This window comes from Nicotiana tabacum, chromosome 19 (genome assembly GCF_000715075.1).
Source record: "Nicotiana tabacum cultivar K326 chromosome 19, ASM71507v2, whole genome shotgun sequence".
NCBI classification, from domain to species: Eukaryota; Viridiplantae; Streptophyta; class Magnoliopsida; order Solanales; family Solanaceae; genus Nicotiana; species Nicotiana tabacum.
In genome coordinates this window covers 140,183,340-140,196,686 of record NC_134098.1, presented here as the reverse complement: position 1 = coordinate 140,196,686, position 13,347 = coordinate 140,183,340, and the positions used below count along the sequence as shown (strand labels likewise).

Sequence of the window (13,347 nt, the reverse complement as noted above, 5' to 3'; positions counted from 1 at the left end):
TGAAGTTAGTAATCTAGCAACCGAGATTCCATCTTGGGTTCTCCTCACCTTATATGGCATGCTACTAAGACTACCTAGGTTCCGTATGTTACTCTAGAGCATAGAAGGTTGGGCAGGAGAAGTAGATTTGCTTGAGAGAACAAGATTTCCAAGTATATATGATCTTTTATTGTATGTTTCCCAATTATCATTGAACTTGTGCGCCTAGACGTAAGCTCTAAATGATGTTTAAATATACATGCCGAATTTCTGTTGGCCCAATTTTTGTTGTTACTTTGGAGTGTTTGTTTCGGTATTCTACTATTTATAATAGTGGAAGTGCTGTCCTTTTCTTCTCCATGTTCCTTCGTCTTTGTTGGGGAAGTATGTTCTCGACCTTTAACTGGTATCTTCTTTTCGTTAATCATATGAAAAGCATGATAATTTTGACTGGTATTGCAATTTCATCTCAAAATGATGCTTTATAGTTAACTTATAAATCTGGAATACATAATTGGGAAGCCAACATGCATTAGGCTCCTACTTGTGTTTTTAAATTTGTAGGAGTCAAATTCTTATTGTCACCATTTTAAAAAATGGCTTAAGTTCATCTTCTGTAATTTTGTTTAATCTATTTAACCCCCTCAATTGCCCATAGAGTGCTGTTTTAGAAGTCATTGCTTTCCAATTTAGGGATGTTATTATTTCATTTTTACTGTGAGAGGATAGTTTTTGGTGTACATATTACAACTGGTGCAATCAAGCTTTGAGTCTTATTTTATCCAAGGGTGGCACAAATGAGGGCTGGTCAAACATAAAGCAGCACTTTGGTCCTCTATACTGGCAGCAATTTGGTGGGTCATATGGAGGGAAAGGAACCTGAGAATTTTTGATGACAAGGAGTACATAGTTAGCCTTAAGCAGAAATGTCTCTCTGTGCTCCTTTTTTGGTGTAACATGGCTAGAATCAATGTTAATGACGTAGACGCCATGATAGATTTTATTAGTAATCTGCATAGTTTGTAATTGGGTTGTTCTTACCAACCAACACTCTCTTTATCTGTTTTTTCTGATAATACTATTCTCCCATTACTTATAAAAAATGTTTGAGCCTTAGTTATCAAGTCCTATTAGACCTCCACATGTCCTGACCTTTGGTGTGACGATGATGATTGAATGTACTAATGTGGACAAGATATCCTTAAAATCATATGGAAGAAAGTTATATAAAGAACCTATAATCTCACTGAATCAATGTGGACTTAGCTAAGAACAGAATACAATGGAGGCAAAGGATCCATATAGGAGATACTAATTCATTGAACTAAGGTTTAGTTATTGTCGTTAGGCTTACATTACGCTTGGTGTTTGTCAAAGGCTCGATTAGGCGTGAAGCTAGGTGCAGAACTGGTTGAGTGATTTGTCTCGTTTAAGCAGGCAGGCACCAAGGCGCTAAAGTGTGCACCTAATTGCCATGGATTATTTACTAAGATAATAGAATCACCCAGTGTTTTTTGCCTCCGGTGGTAGCGAGGGACGACTTACCCTCGATCTTGTTATTATTGTTAACTTGTCTTTTGAGCCCCTCCCAATTGTTAAGACGATTCTGCACGCTTTTAATGCTTCTAAAACTCCTTGCTAAAACTTGAATTTACTGCTCAGAATTGCAAAAACTCTGCTAGATTTGAGTTGAATAAAAAGCAATAAGTATCTTTAGGATATAAGTAGGCATCAATATTGCAACCAGATACTGTTCTGATATTTTGCAACATGATGGTTATCAACATTTGTCCCAGGTGAAGATTTTAAAATAACGCTGCTATCCTTTTTCTTTTTTGACATTTGTCCGAGCAGTATCTGGCATATGGAGTTGAAGGGAGCATATTGCTGCTTCAGACGTGCGTTGATCATCTGAATGTTTATGGAAAAGATTTGAAGAACACACAGCTGGATCCTGTATTTGCTTCCATTTTCAGATGCATCTTGGACAAGCCAAGTTTCAGCACTGCATTTTCTGAATCCCTAAAGGATACTGCAATTAGTGAGGAGTTTTTGGTGAATCTCTCTAATGCTTTACAGTTGACAATATCTGAAAAAATTGGAGTTGGCCTTGCATTGTCAGACTCGGAAAATGTTGATGTCAGGAATTGTGGTAAGCCCATCTTCCTCCTATGAATGCCATTAATAGTACTTGGGTCCTTCTGATTTAATCTTTCATATGGTGGAAAGAAAGGGGGTAAAAAAATACGTGTTAACTTGCTCTATTTCCTTTATCCCAAGATGTGTTTTTGTTGCTTGTATTTTGCAGGAACCAACTATTGCATGGGTCAGATTGCAGAATTATGTTCCACCAATTCTTCTGTAGATGATGTCATGCCAATTCAGAGTGTTCTTTTGTATCTGGATCAATCTGAAGGCCTCTCTAAGCATGTAGACTTGTTTATGCATATGCTATCGCTCATCCAGTCAAAAGAAGAAGTCCAGTTCATTTTAACTCCTTTGCTTTCTGATGAACTTCGTGAAGCTAATTTTTTGAGGTATTATTATTTAAATTTGGTTGTGATTGTTTTATCTCTTTTGTCTAGAAACTTGTGCATTGACATAAGCATGATGTGACCCTGTCTTTTCTTGTGGCAGGAACTTAGATTTCTTAAATGATGGTGGTGAAGATGATTTTGATGCTCTTGTGGCAGAAATGGAGAAGGAAATGAGCATAGCGGACATAATGAAGGAATTGGGTTATGGATGCACTGTTAATGTCTTGCAATGCAAAGAAATGTTATCTTTATTTTTGCCGTTGACTGAAGTGACCGTTGCTAGGATACTTGGTATGATTGTACGTACCCACTCAGGCATCGAGGATAACCAGAATGTGTTCTCAACGTTCCGTGCTGCTCTTGGTAGCAGCACTGTATCTGATCCATCTCCATTGAATTCTTGGAATGCTGACGTCCTTATTGATGCAATAAAGCAACTTGTGAGTTCCATCACCTTAAATATTTATCAGTTAGTATTTTTGATGGTGCATTTATAGCTTGATGATAAGTAACCGTTTTACCACTTCTTTGCGTGCAGGCTCCTGGACTTAACTGGGTAACTGTAATGGAAAACCTAGATCATGAGGGTTTCTATGTTCCCGATGGAACAGCCTTTTCCTTTTTGATGTCCATTTACAAACATGCCTGTCAGGTACCTCTCCTTTTCCCTCTATACAATATGCATCTACGAGGCTACCCACTTTTCCCTTTTCTTTTGATGTCTTGAAACAAAGGGAAATGGAAGAAGGAAAAGATTTGGAGGAAACATTTTTTGTCTTGAAACAGAGGGATTTGTGCATGTGTGGTAAAATGGGAGGTGCAATTTAATTTAGTTACTTATCCACTTCTCCGTTTATAAGTAGGATCATTTGTTGGCAGTTCCTTTTGAATTACTGTTTATTTCATTCCCTCTAGTTCTTGTATAGTATGCTTCTTTCAGTGGGACCAATTTATAATGGTATCATCATCCACAAAAATTTGAAATTTACTCCTCCACATATTTTTTCTGTATTTCTGCCGGAACTGTAGGATCCTTTTCCTCTTGGAGCTGTTTGCGGTTCTATCTGGAAGAATGCTGAGGGTCAGCTTTCCTTACTCAAGTATGCTGTCTCGGTGCCTCCTGAAGTATTTACCTTCGCGCATTGTGGGAGGCAACTGGTAGGATGCTTTTAACATTTAGCTTATCTACATCCTCATATCGTGTATGATTGGTCTGAACAGCCACTGTGTTGGTGCAGACTTATGTTGATGCGGTGAATGACCATAAGATCCAAATTGGACATGCAAATCATGCGTGGTTGTGTCTTGACCTTCTCGAAGTTCTTTGCCAGCTGGCTGAGAGAGGTTATGCAAGCTCTGTTCGATCCATTCTGGAGCACCCTTTGAAGCACTGTCCAGAAGTCTTGCTTCTTGGGATGGCCCATATCAATGTACTGGGCATGGACACTGATTGTGAATCTTTCCTTTTTCATATTTTTATTCATCTTTATTAATCAGTGCCTTTGGATAATTGGCAGACTCTGTATAATCTCCTCCAGCATGAAGTTTCCGCCGCTGTTTTCCCTGTTATGCTAAAAAATACTGCTGCTAGTGGTATGATTCTTCATTTGTGGCATGTTAATCCTAGCATCTTGTTGCGAGGTCTTGTTGATGCATTGAATGTTGACCTGGAGAACACCTACAAAGTCTTGGATACATGTCAAGAGCAAAAGGTTGGATTATTGATTATTTTCCAAATTTAAGTATTTAACTGTTACGCACATATTTGATACCATTAGTATGTTATTGGAAATGATCCATTGTTGTATTCAGTCTTGAACATCATCAGAGTTTGTAACCAGTCATCGTTGGATAGGAAAGACTTCTAATATGTTAATGTTCGGGTGTTATATGCATCATTGGTATAGCTAGCTTGCTTAATATGGTAAAAATGATTTTCTTGCATAGTTATTTGTTGCAGTCAGACTCAGTGTTAATTGCTTAAGAGATGAAGCAATGCGAAGCATGTTGTTATCGGTTAGTGGATGAAGCCATGCACTTCACAGACCATAGACACAAATTGATTCCAATGAGAAGCGGTCAATTCCTTTGAATCTCAATTTAAAAGATGATAAAGTAAAAGAAAAAAAGAAGGGGAAAATGACTTTGGGCTATTTAAATATTAACTCTATCTGCACCTATGCTTCAATGTTCTCTTTGTTGTCCGTATCTTTGTCTTCTAGATTTTGTAATGCGTATCTTTGTCTTCTAGATTTTGTGTCTTCTAGATTTTGTAATGCCTTTTCTAGAACCACCTGTATATTTTTTACTTTTGATTTACTCTTTTTTTTCCTTTTCAAAGAAATGACTTTCTTTTTCTTCCATTATGCATGTTCTCTTATTCCTGCTACTCCTAATTTCGTTTTTATCTCTTCTACTCTATTAGTACACTTACTAAAATAATTTAATCTGAAATCTGCTGCAAATGATCCCTTTTTATGGTTGTTAAATTGAAAATGAAAAATTTGTTTTATGTTTGAAGTTTTCATTTGATGGTCTTGTTAAAATTATATTCTAATGGTTTTACTATAAGGAGTTGGATTAATGATGTCATTGTTGTATATTCATTTCCAACCAAGAGGTTGTGAGTTCGAGTCACCCCAAGAGCAAGGTGGGGAGTTCTTGGAGGGAAGGATGCCGGGGGTCTATTGGAAACAGCCTCTCTAGCTCATGGTAGGGGTAAGGTCTGCGTACACACTACCCTCCCAGACCCCACTAGTGGGATTATACTGGGTTGTTGTTGTTGTTGTGCGCTTCATTTTGACAAAGCGTCGCTCTTCACTTTAAGCCCATGGGCGCTTTTTTGCACTTTTCGCTTTAAAAAACCCTGCTTGCAGTTTAATTCTTCTAGATGATTCTAGTATGCTAGGCCCTTAACACACACACACACACACACACACCCCAAAAAAAAAGAACTTATATGGCTGGCGTAATGGTTGAATGATATTTGTAGGTTCATTGTTCAAAGAAATTGAAGTATGTTTTTGTTTCATGGTTGATTCTTCTAGTTCTGTTCTGGATTAGCTTGTTTCTGGAATGGGCATCATTAAGATCTTCTGTTCTTTTACATATTCAAGGCCTTTCTTTGACTATACCCGGTCATTGATTGAAGTATAAATTGATTTCCTCATGTACAATTTCCCATTGTTGCATATCACGCCCTTCCTCATTCTTCCAGTATGTGGACTCATGATTTTTTGTGTGTTGCAGATTCTATCATCAGTACTGGATATGATTCCTTATGCTTTCGGCATCAGACTTGCTGCCCTTGCTTCCCGCAAAGAACTCATGGATTTGGAGAAATGGTTGAGCAATAACTTAAGCACATTTAAAGATATCTTCTATGAGGTGTGTTTTATCCATAATCTATAAATTTGAAAGGTTGTTCTACATTTTCCGTTCTTAACATCCCTCTGCCTTGTCTGTCTTTATGTTGGAGAAAATTTCACTCTGCCGTGTCATTTGTTAAAAGCATTATGCTTAGCTCTATATGCTATTTTCAGGAATGCCTTAAGTTCTTGAGGGAGGTACATCTCGCTGCTCAAGATGTTGCTTCCAACCGCTTTGATCCTCCCAATGCCCTTTGGACTATTTATTCAGAAACTTCTTCAACCTTTTTAAAGGTCCACTTTTAAGATTGATTAGTTTTAGATGACATGCACTTTAAATTTCATTTTTGCTCATCTAGGATCTTTATTTTCAGGTACTTAAGTCTCATTCTGGCCTAGTTTCTTCACGCCACTTATCGGAGGAGCTGGACAAGTTGCACATAACATACATGGATGCTAATTCAAGGCTTAAGAGTGTTGGTGGTGCTGATTCATCCACTTCTGATGGTTCTGATGATATTGAAGCGGAAGCAAACATATACTTCCATCAAATGTTCTCTGGTCAGCTGACTAATGATGCAACAGTTCAAATGCTTGCTCGTTTCAAAGAATCGACTGAAAAGAGGTCAATTTTACAAGAATCCATTTAAATGATTTGTTTAAATGCCATGCACAAGGAAAGCAAGTCATTTTTGCTTTTCTTTTTCACTTCTTTGGTTCTTACAAAATTATGGTTGCTTCTCCTTTGGCATTGCTCTCTTTATGCTCTTAAAAGCCATGTAGCTGTTACTTAATATTCGTTGTTCTTCTCATTTTGTGTGGTTTTCTTCTTTTCTATTTCTGTAATGCGTTGGTCTGAGGGGTGAGGTCGTGCCAAACATGTGGTAATTATTTAAGAATTCGGATTAAACAGAGTAACTTAATGTATAATGAAAGCTCATTGCATGTGATCGTTGTCGGGTGAAGTGGGAAGTCCTATATTTCTTCCACTTTTCTTTATAGGCTTGGTTTGATATGCTCAAAATACCTGGGGGTTTCCGTCCTAAATGCAAATTCTTATCTTAAACATAGATATTTGCAGAAGAGAAGTTTGATTGGTTATATCAATTAGTTGCGAATTTTCTTTAGTTAGTCCCACTGCAGTGTTCTAGCCTATATTCATGTTTCGTTAGTATTTTGCCATGTTATTAGATGTTGAAGTGATATTTGAAATTTGCAGGGAGCAAGCAATTTTCGAGTGCATGATTGCTAATCTGTTTGAAGAATACAAATTTTTCTCCAAGTACCCAGAAAGGCAGCTCAAAATAGCTGCTGTTCTATTTGGTGAGTTTCTCAGAGATTAATCTTTCAACTGCTTATCTTCTCCAATTTTCAGTTACATTTTCATAAATTTTGCTCGACTTTGAGGTGTTTTTCTCTAATTCTAAGTGTGCTGGTCACATAGATAGAATTTGCATTTTTCTGACAAATCTTTTTCAGTTATTTAATTAAATCTGGACAGTTAACATTCCTCTACAACTTCTTAAACATGTTAGTTTCCCTTATGTCCTTTGAGGGGCTATCTTTGCATTCTAGATTGCACCGAGTGTCCTTATCCTTCACTTTTCAAGTATTTGACATATGAAGGTGTTAGGCATTTGTAGCCAATGGTTTTTTTGCAGCTAATAGCAATAAGATGATATTTTAATAGCATATGCAGGAGAAGGAATTAAAAAAATTGGACTATTTAACTGTAGGAATTTGATCGCCATAGTCAATTTCTCATATTAACTAACTTGGTCATAGTCAAAGGTTGAGTGGACCTGGGAATTGTTTATCAATAGAGGTAAACATATGTCAGTGTCTGGTTTCATGCTCATCAGAGTGCAGAACTGTTGGGTTTGACTTGGTTCTCTATAAATTATTATACACAAGAGAATAGGAGCACTGGTTAAGGTCACCTTAAATCTATAGCAATTCTTTTTTGGTAACTTAATTAGACTGTACTCTTTTAAGTCATAAGATGACCGGACATCATATATTGAAACAAAGAGCTGATAGTATCCCAAATGAAACATTGCAAACATATATTAAAATGGAGGCAATTATCATGTTAACTTGATAGAGTAGCTTTAACTTTGACTTCACAATGTGGTTTCTCTGATATCAAAGAAATTCTCATTCTAGATTATTTATAAATGAGCAAAATTATTGAATCATTTTAACTTAACACAGTAACTTTGACATTGAATAAAAACATGATTTATTGGCAATCAAGCCAAGGGTCCTTGTAATAATTTCTCTATAAAAGAACTGCATGATTTTGTTCTTTTTTATCTGCCATTGAAAAATTATGATTTTAGATGGTGGCCTCAATCAAACTGCTTTTTAGTATTGGATTGATGAATAAATGGAATTAGTATTACAAGGTGGCCCGAGCAACAGCTTCAGAAATTTAGTTTAACATTCACAAAGGATGAGATACATATTACTGGTAAACACGTTTGGTAATGGTGGGACTGTTCGCTAGTTTAGCTGTACTACTAATAAGCTGGCCCAATTTCTTTCAGCTAACTACCTTCATTATAGGTCTCTCCATAATGTCTGAAGTCCCAAATTTTCCCTGAATTTCCCACTTTTAATTTCAATGAACATGGCTTAAATTGTCTTTTCTATACTGTCCTACTCTAGTGCTTACTTTCCTTATTTCTTTTAATTGTGTGCAAAAATAATTTTAAAACATTAATTAACTTTAAAGTTCAATAAGTTTATATCTGAAACCTCTTGTTTAAATTTTCTTTCCCCTTTTCCAATATTTGCTTCTTAGTTGAGTTATAATTCTTGCTGCGGTGTGAATTTGCTTTTGCAGGGTCACTTATTAAGAATCAGCTGGTAACTCATCTTGCACTTGGTATTGCCTTGCGAGCTGTCTTGGATGCGTTGCGCAAGCCTGCTGATTCAAAGGTTTATTTTCAGTGATTACACTTTTCTTAAATGTTATATCTGGTTTCATATTTACTAAAAAGCTTCTCTTCATGCAGATGTTTGTTTTTGGGATTATGGCACTTGAACAGTTTGTTGACCGTCTGATTGAATGGCCACAATACTGCAACCATATCTTGCAAATTTCTCATCTGCGGGCAACTCATTCGGAGCTTGTTGCGTTCATTGAACGGGCGCTTGCTAGGATATCACTGGCACATTCTGAATCAGAGGTAGGCCACAGTCCCGCTGCTGATCAATTCCATGGTCCTATCACATCTTCCCCAATGAATGCTGAGGTAAGTTATTCTTCTGGTCTGATTATTATTCTTCATTTAAAAAAGTTTTTATAAAGGATATTTTGCTGAATATTTCTTTGGGATTCCCGCTTGAGTATTTAATGTGGCGTCTATAAAGAATATCTCGTGCTTGGATAAGTTTTTGTTGCTTTGGTTTTATGGGAGTTGTTTCACACAGAGTACTTTTATGACCTTTGGTTAATCAAATAATTGATGACGTGCAACTTTTTTTTTTCCTTCAGGGTTCAGCATTTCCGGTGGTTGGACAGGGTAGCTTGCAGCAAAGTATGCAGGGATCCTCTTCAAACCAGCTTCCTCAGAGGCAGCAAAGTTCCTTAGATGAGAGGAAACCCTCTGCTGTTCTCTCCAGCTACTTGAAGCCGGCTTTATCATCTGCAGTGCAACCTGCCGCTGTTCCTTCAAGTGATACGGCTGGCATTCAGAAGGTATACAATGAGCTTGTGTCTGGCGTCTTTGGCCATATTATGATCAGGTTATGAGTGTCTTTTTTCTTGCTGAATTGTAGCCACAGGGTTCAGTCGGTGCTTCAGCAGTACTCACTTCTTCTCCTGGCTTTCTTCGTCCATCTCGGGCCATTACCTCAGCAAGTAATAAACTGTCTAATCCTTGATTCATTTTTGAGCTTTCTTCCCTGCTAATGTTGTAGACAGAGGTGCTGATGGATGTGACATGGATTTGTTACAGGATTTGGTTCTGCGTTGAATATTGAAACGCTTGTTGCTGCTGCAGAGAGAAGAGAAACACCCATAGAGGTACTCTTGTTTGTCATCTGTTTGGTGACACTGCATGTTAGTGTCAATTCCTTCATCAACATGTTTTAGATAGGTTAATGTGCATGTTATTGCGTCTAAATATATGTTGCTCTATTGTGAGCATATCCCTATTAAATGGCTGTCAGTTGTCTATCTGTTTTACTGATATCATTTTCCTTAGTTTGCTTTTCCTCTCTACTTTCACTTAGTCTTCTTGGCTATGGTCTTTTTGTTTTCTACTTTGCTCAAGACGCACAAAATCCTGATGTATTTTTCTCCTTGGTAATTTCAACGGAATTAATGAGTTTTTCCTTGCAACACATCATGATGTTTGGTAGTAGTGTCTAGATATTGGCGAACCTTTTGGATGACAGATGGCATGGTTAAGTTGGTGAAGGGACTAATAAGTCCTTTTAATATCATCCGTCAATTTTTAAGGGAGGTCTCATTATTTTCGCAGGCTCCTCCATCAGAAATTCAGGATAAGATATCATTTATAATTAATAACTTATCTGCGGCAAATATTGAAGCTAAAGCGAAAGAGTTTACTGGAATTTTGGAAGAGCAGTACTACCCGTGGTTTGCTCAGTATATGGTGATGAAAAGGTGAGTTTACGCTATAATTCTTGTGTTTAGTGTACCGTGGTTTTCTCTGTTATGGTGATGAAAAGGTTAGTGTACGATATATTTCTTCTGTTTAATGTATTTATTTTATGGTAAAAAAAGATCATTATAGTGGGCTGATTTTATTTGTAACTTCGAATTTGCACATTCTTTTTCCCTTCCGCCCTAACTTTGGTGCTTCTTTTATGCTATTGCTGATTCACTGACAGAGCAAGCATTGAGCCAAATTTTCATGACTTGTACCTGAAGTTCCTAGATAAAGTAACTTCAAAAGCTTTGTACAAGGAGATTGTGCAAGCAACCTACGAGAATTGCAAGGTTCATATAACTACAGCTCATTACTCGAGACAGTGCTGGTAAAGTATTATTCATTTGCTTCATATCTGGTTTGGTTTTCTTTCAGGTTCTTTTAGGGTCAGAATTGATAAAATCGAGTTCAGAAGAGCGTTCGTTGCTGAAAAACCTTGGAAGCTGGCTAGGGAAAATTACAATTGGAAGGAATCAAGTCTTGAGGGCGCGGGAGATCGATCCAAAGTCTTTGATTATAGAGGTTGTTGCTTCTTAGTGAATATCGTTCTCTTCCAGGTGTTCAGGTTGTTGAATTGGTGTATCTTAATCTCATGATTATTTGTTTATTTATTTTCTCTCTTGCGCAGGCGTATGAAAAAGGTTTGATGATTGCAGTTATTCCTTTTACTTCGAAGGTTGGTCCTACTTAACTTTTTTTTTCTTCTCTCCCCACCTCGCTTTCCCTTTTTTTTTTTTTTGGTTTTTGATGACATTCAATTTGTGTTGTGAGCTGCAGGTTCTGGAACCATGCCAAAGCAGTCTAGCATACCAACCGCCTAACCCTTGGACCATGGGTATTCTTGGGTTACTTGCTGAGATTTACGCAATGCCAAATCTTAAAATGAATCTCAAATTTGACATTGAGGTTTGTGTTTACAATTAATGTTTTAGTTGTGGTTTGTGATCTTTCTTAACTGTTTCTTAACCTATTTATTCTTCTTTTAGGTCCTGTTCAAAAATCTTGGTGTGGATCTAAAAGAGGTAGTTCCAACTTCTCTTCTCAAGGACAGGGTGAGAGAAGTGGAAGGAAATCCTGACTTCTCAAACAAGGATGTTGGATCTTCCCAACCACCTATCGTGGGTGATGTCAAATCTGGCATTATATCTTCACTAAACCAGGTTGAACTACCACTTGAGGTTCCCAGTCCTTCTCATCCTAGTGGCCCTTCGCGTATTTTAACTCAGGTTTGGGTTTTTTCTGGTTTTGTTGTGTCAATGGCTTTTATGTATGTTACTTTAATGAACTAATAACGGGGTGGATTCAGTATGCTGCTCCTCTTCATATTCCATCTGCTCCAATGACGGAGGATGAGAAGCTAGCAGCGCTTGGGCTGTCTGATCAACTTCCTTCTGCTCAAGGTCTTTTACAAGGGCAATCACCTTTTTCTGTTGGTCAGGTTTGTTGGCAGTGATAGTGTTACGATTTGACAAGTTTTTTTTTGGTAATGGTTCTTGGATAACTTTTTCTAACTTATAATTGTTCTCTTGTAGCTTCCTGCGCCTGCATCTAATATTGAGCAGCAATTTGTTGTCAATCCTAAGCTTCATGCTCTGGGCCTGCAGTTGCATTTTCAGAGGTTCGAAGCCCTAAATAGCAGTTGTTGGCTTGTTGCCCTCCAAAGGGTTTGGGTTCATTATTTGCCCATTGTATTGTAACCCTCTATAATGTGATTCCTTTCTGCAGCGTACTTCCCATTGCTATGGATAGAGCTATCAAAGAGATTGTGTCCAGCATTGTGCAGCGCAGTGTTTCTATAGCAACTCAGACAACAAAGGAACTTGTTTTAAAGGTTTTTCTTCTGACGCATCCCCTGCATAATTTTGACACCCCCTTGAAAAAAGAAAGAAATGAAAAGAAAAGGTAAATTGTTTTCGCACCTGATTAAGAACACATATGGCAGGACTATGCCATGGAATCGGATGAGACCCGCATATGTAATGCTGCACATTTGATGGTTGCCAGTTTGTCAGGAAGTCTCGCTCATGTGACATGCAAGGTAGAGGAATACATTTTTACCATTCGTAGTGTGATTAAGACATCTGATCTTTCTGACGTTATCTTGATGCTCTGGAATTTCCTAATCTTTTCTGACTTTGTTATTGGGTGAATTCTTTTGGTTTCAGGAACCTTTACGTGGTTCAATATCGGGCCAGCTTCGTACTTTACTTCAGGGATTGGGTATTGCAAGTGAGCTCCTTGAACAAGCTGTTCAGCTTGTTACTAATGACAATCTCGATCTTGGCTGTGCAATGATCGAACAAGCAGCAACGGATAAGGTATATTTCTGAATCCGACTTGTGTTCTAGGAGTTTGATTCATGATGTCATGCAGGACTCTGCATTCCATGTGTTGTTATAAGCCTAGAGGTAGGTAATCTTTGTTGTGTCATTTCTAACATTCAAAAAGTTCGTATCCTTTTGCAATTTGGTTCATGTCATTGGACTTCAGTTGCTTTTGTGGATCCAGTGTCTCACACATTGGGCTAGTAGAAGATGTCAGTTACTGATTGTTCCTTTCATTTGCAAAACATGGGGTATAGCCGATATAGGTTGGAGATGTTTTAAATCATCTGGTGTTTTGGCCTTAATTGCAAGATTACTCAAGATGCTGAATGTTTACGTTCAAATAATAGGAAGTGCTTTCAAATTAATTTGTTTTACACTGGCCCTTCCACGGTGTGGGATAATACTGGGTATGTTGTTGTTGTTGTTGTTCTACACTGGCTCTTAACATGCC

General features: G+C 37.6%; 1 protein-coding gene across 1 annotated transcript in view; it reads left to right on the top strand.

The window, feature by feature from the left end:
• LOC107802598 (uncharacterized) overlaps positions 1-13,347 on the top strand; it is a 32,054-nt gene that overhangs the window by 4,427 nt on the left and 14,280 nt on the right. Inside the window, exons 2-28 of the mRNA XM_016626129.2 lie at positions 1,834-2,131; positions 2,288-2,516; positions 2,617-2,956; positions 3,055-3,168; positions 3,546-3,674; positions 3,755-3,946; positions 4,034-4,228; positions 5,766-5,903; positions 6,059-6,178; positions 6,259-6,509; positions 7,104-7,207; positions 8,733-8,827; positions 8,905-9,144; positions 9,387-9,590; positions 9,671-9,752; positions 9,850-9,917; positions 10,378-10,523; positions 10,751-10,859; positions 10,945-11,091; positions 11,198-11,245; positions 11,347-11,475; positions 11,556-11,795; positions 11,876-12,007; positions 12,102-12,187; positions 12,295-12,400; positions 12,512-12,607; positions 12,735-12,887. Of these exons, the coding sequence (XP_016481615.1) occupies positions 1,834-2,131; positions 2,288-2,516; positions 2,617-2,956; positions 3,055-3,168; positions 3,546-3,674; positions 3,755-3,946; positions 4,034-4,228; positions 5,766-5,903; positions 6,059-6,178; positions 6,259-6,509; positions 7,104-7,207; positions 8,733-8,827; positions 8,905-9,144; positions 9,387-9,590; positions 9,671-9,752; positions 9,850-9,917; positions 10,378-10,523; positions 10,751-10,859; positions 10,945-11,091; positions 11,198-11,245; positions 11,347-11,475; positions 11,556-11,795; positions 11,876-12,007; positions 12,102-12,187; positions 12,295-12,400; positions 12,512-12,607; positions 12,735-12,887 (4,191 nt within the window). The remainder of the gene's footprint in view (positions 1-1,833; positions 2,132-2,287; positions 2,517-2,616; positions 2,957-3,054; positions 3,169-3,545; positions 3,675-3,754; positions 3,947-4,033; positions 4,229-5,765; positions 5,904-6,058; positions 6,179-6,258; positions 6,510-7,103; positions 7,208-8,732; positions 8,828-8,904; positions 9,145-9,386; positions 9,591-9,670; positions 9,753-9,849; positions 9,918-10,377; positions 10,524-10,750; positions 10,860-10,944; positions 11,092-11,197; positions 11,246-11,346; positions 11,476-11,555; positions 11,796-11,875; positions 12,008-12,101; positions 12,188-12,294; positions 12,401-12,511; positions 12,608-12,734; positions 12,888-13,347) is intronic.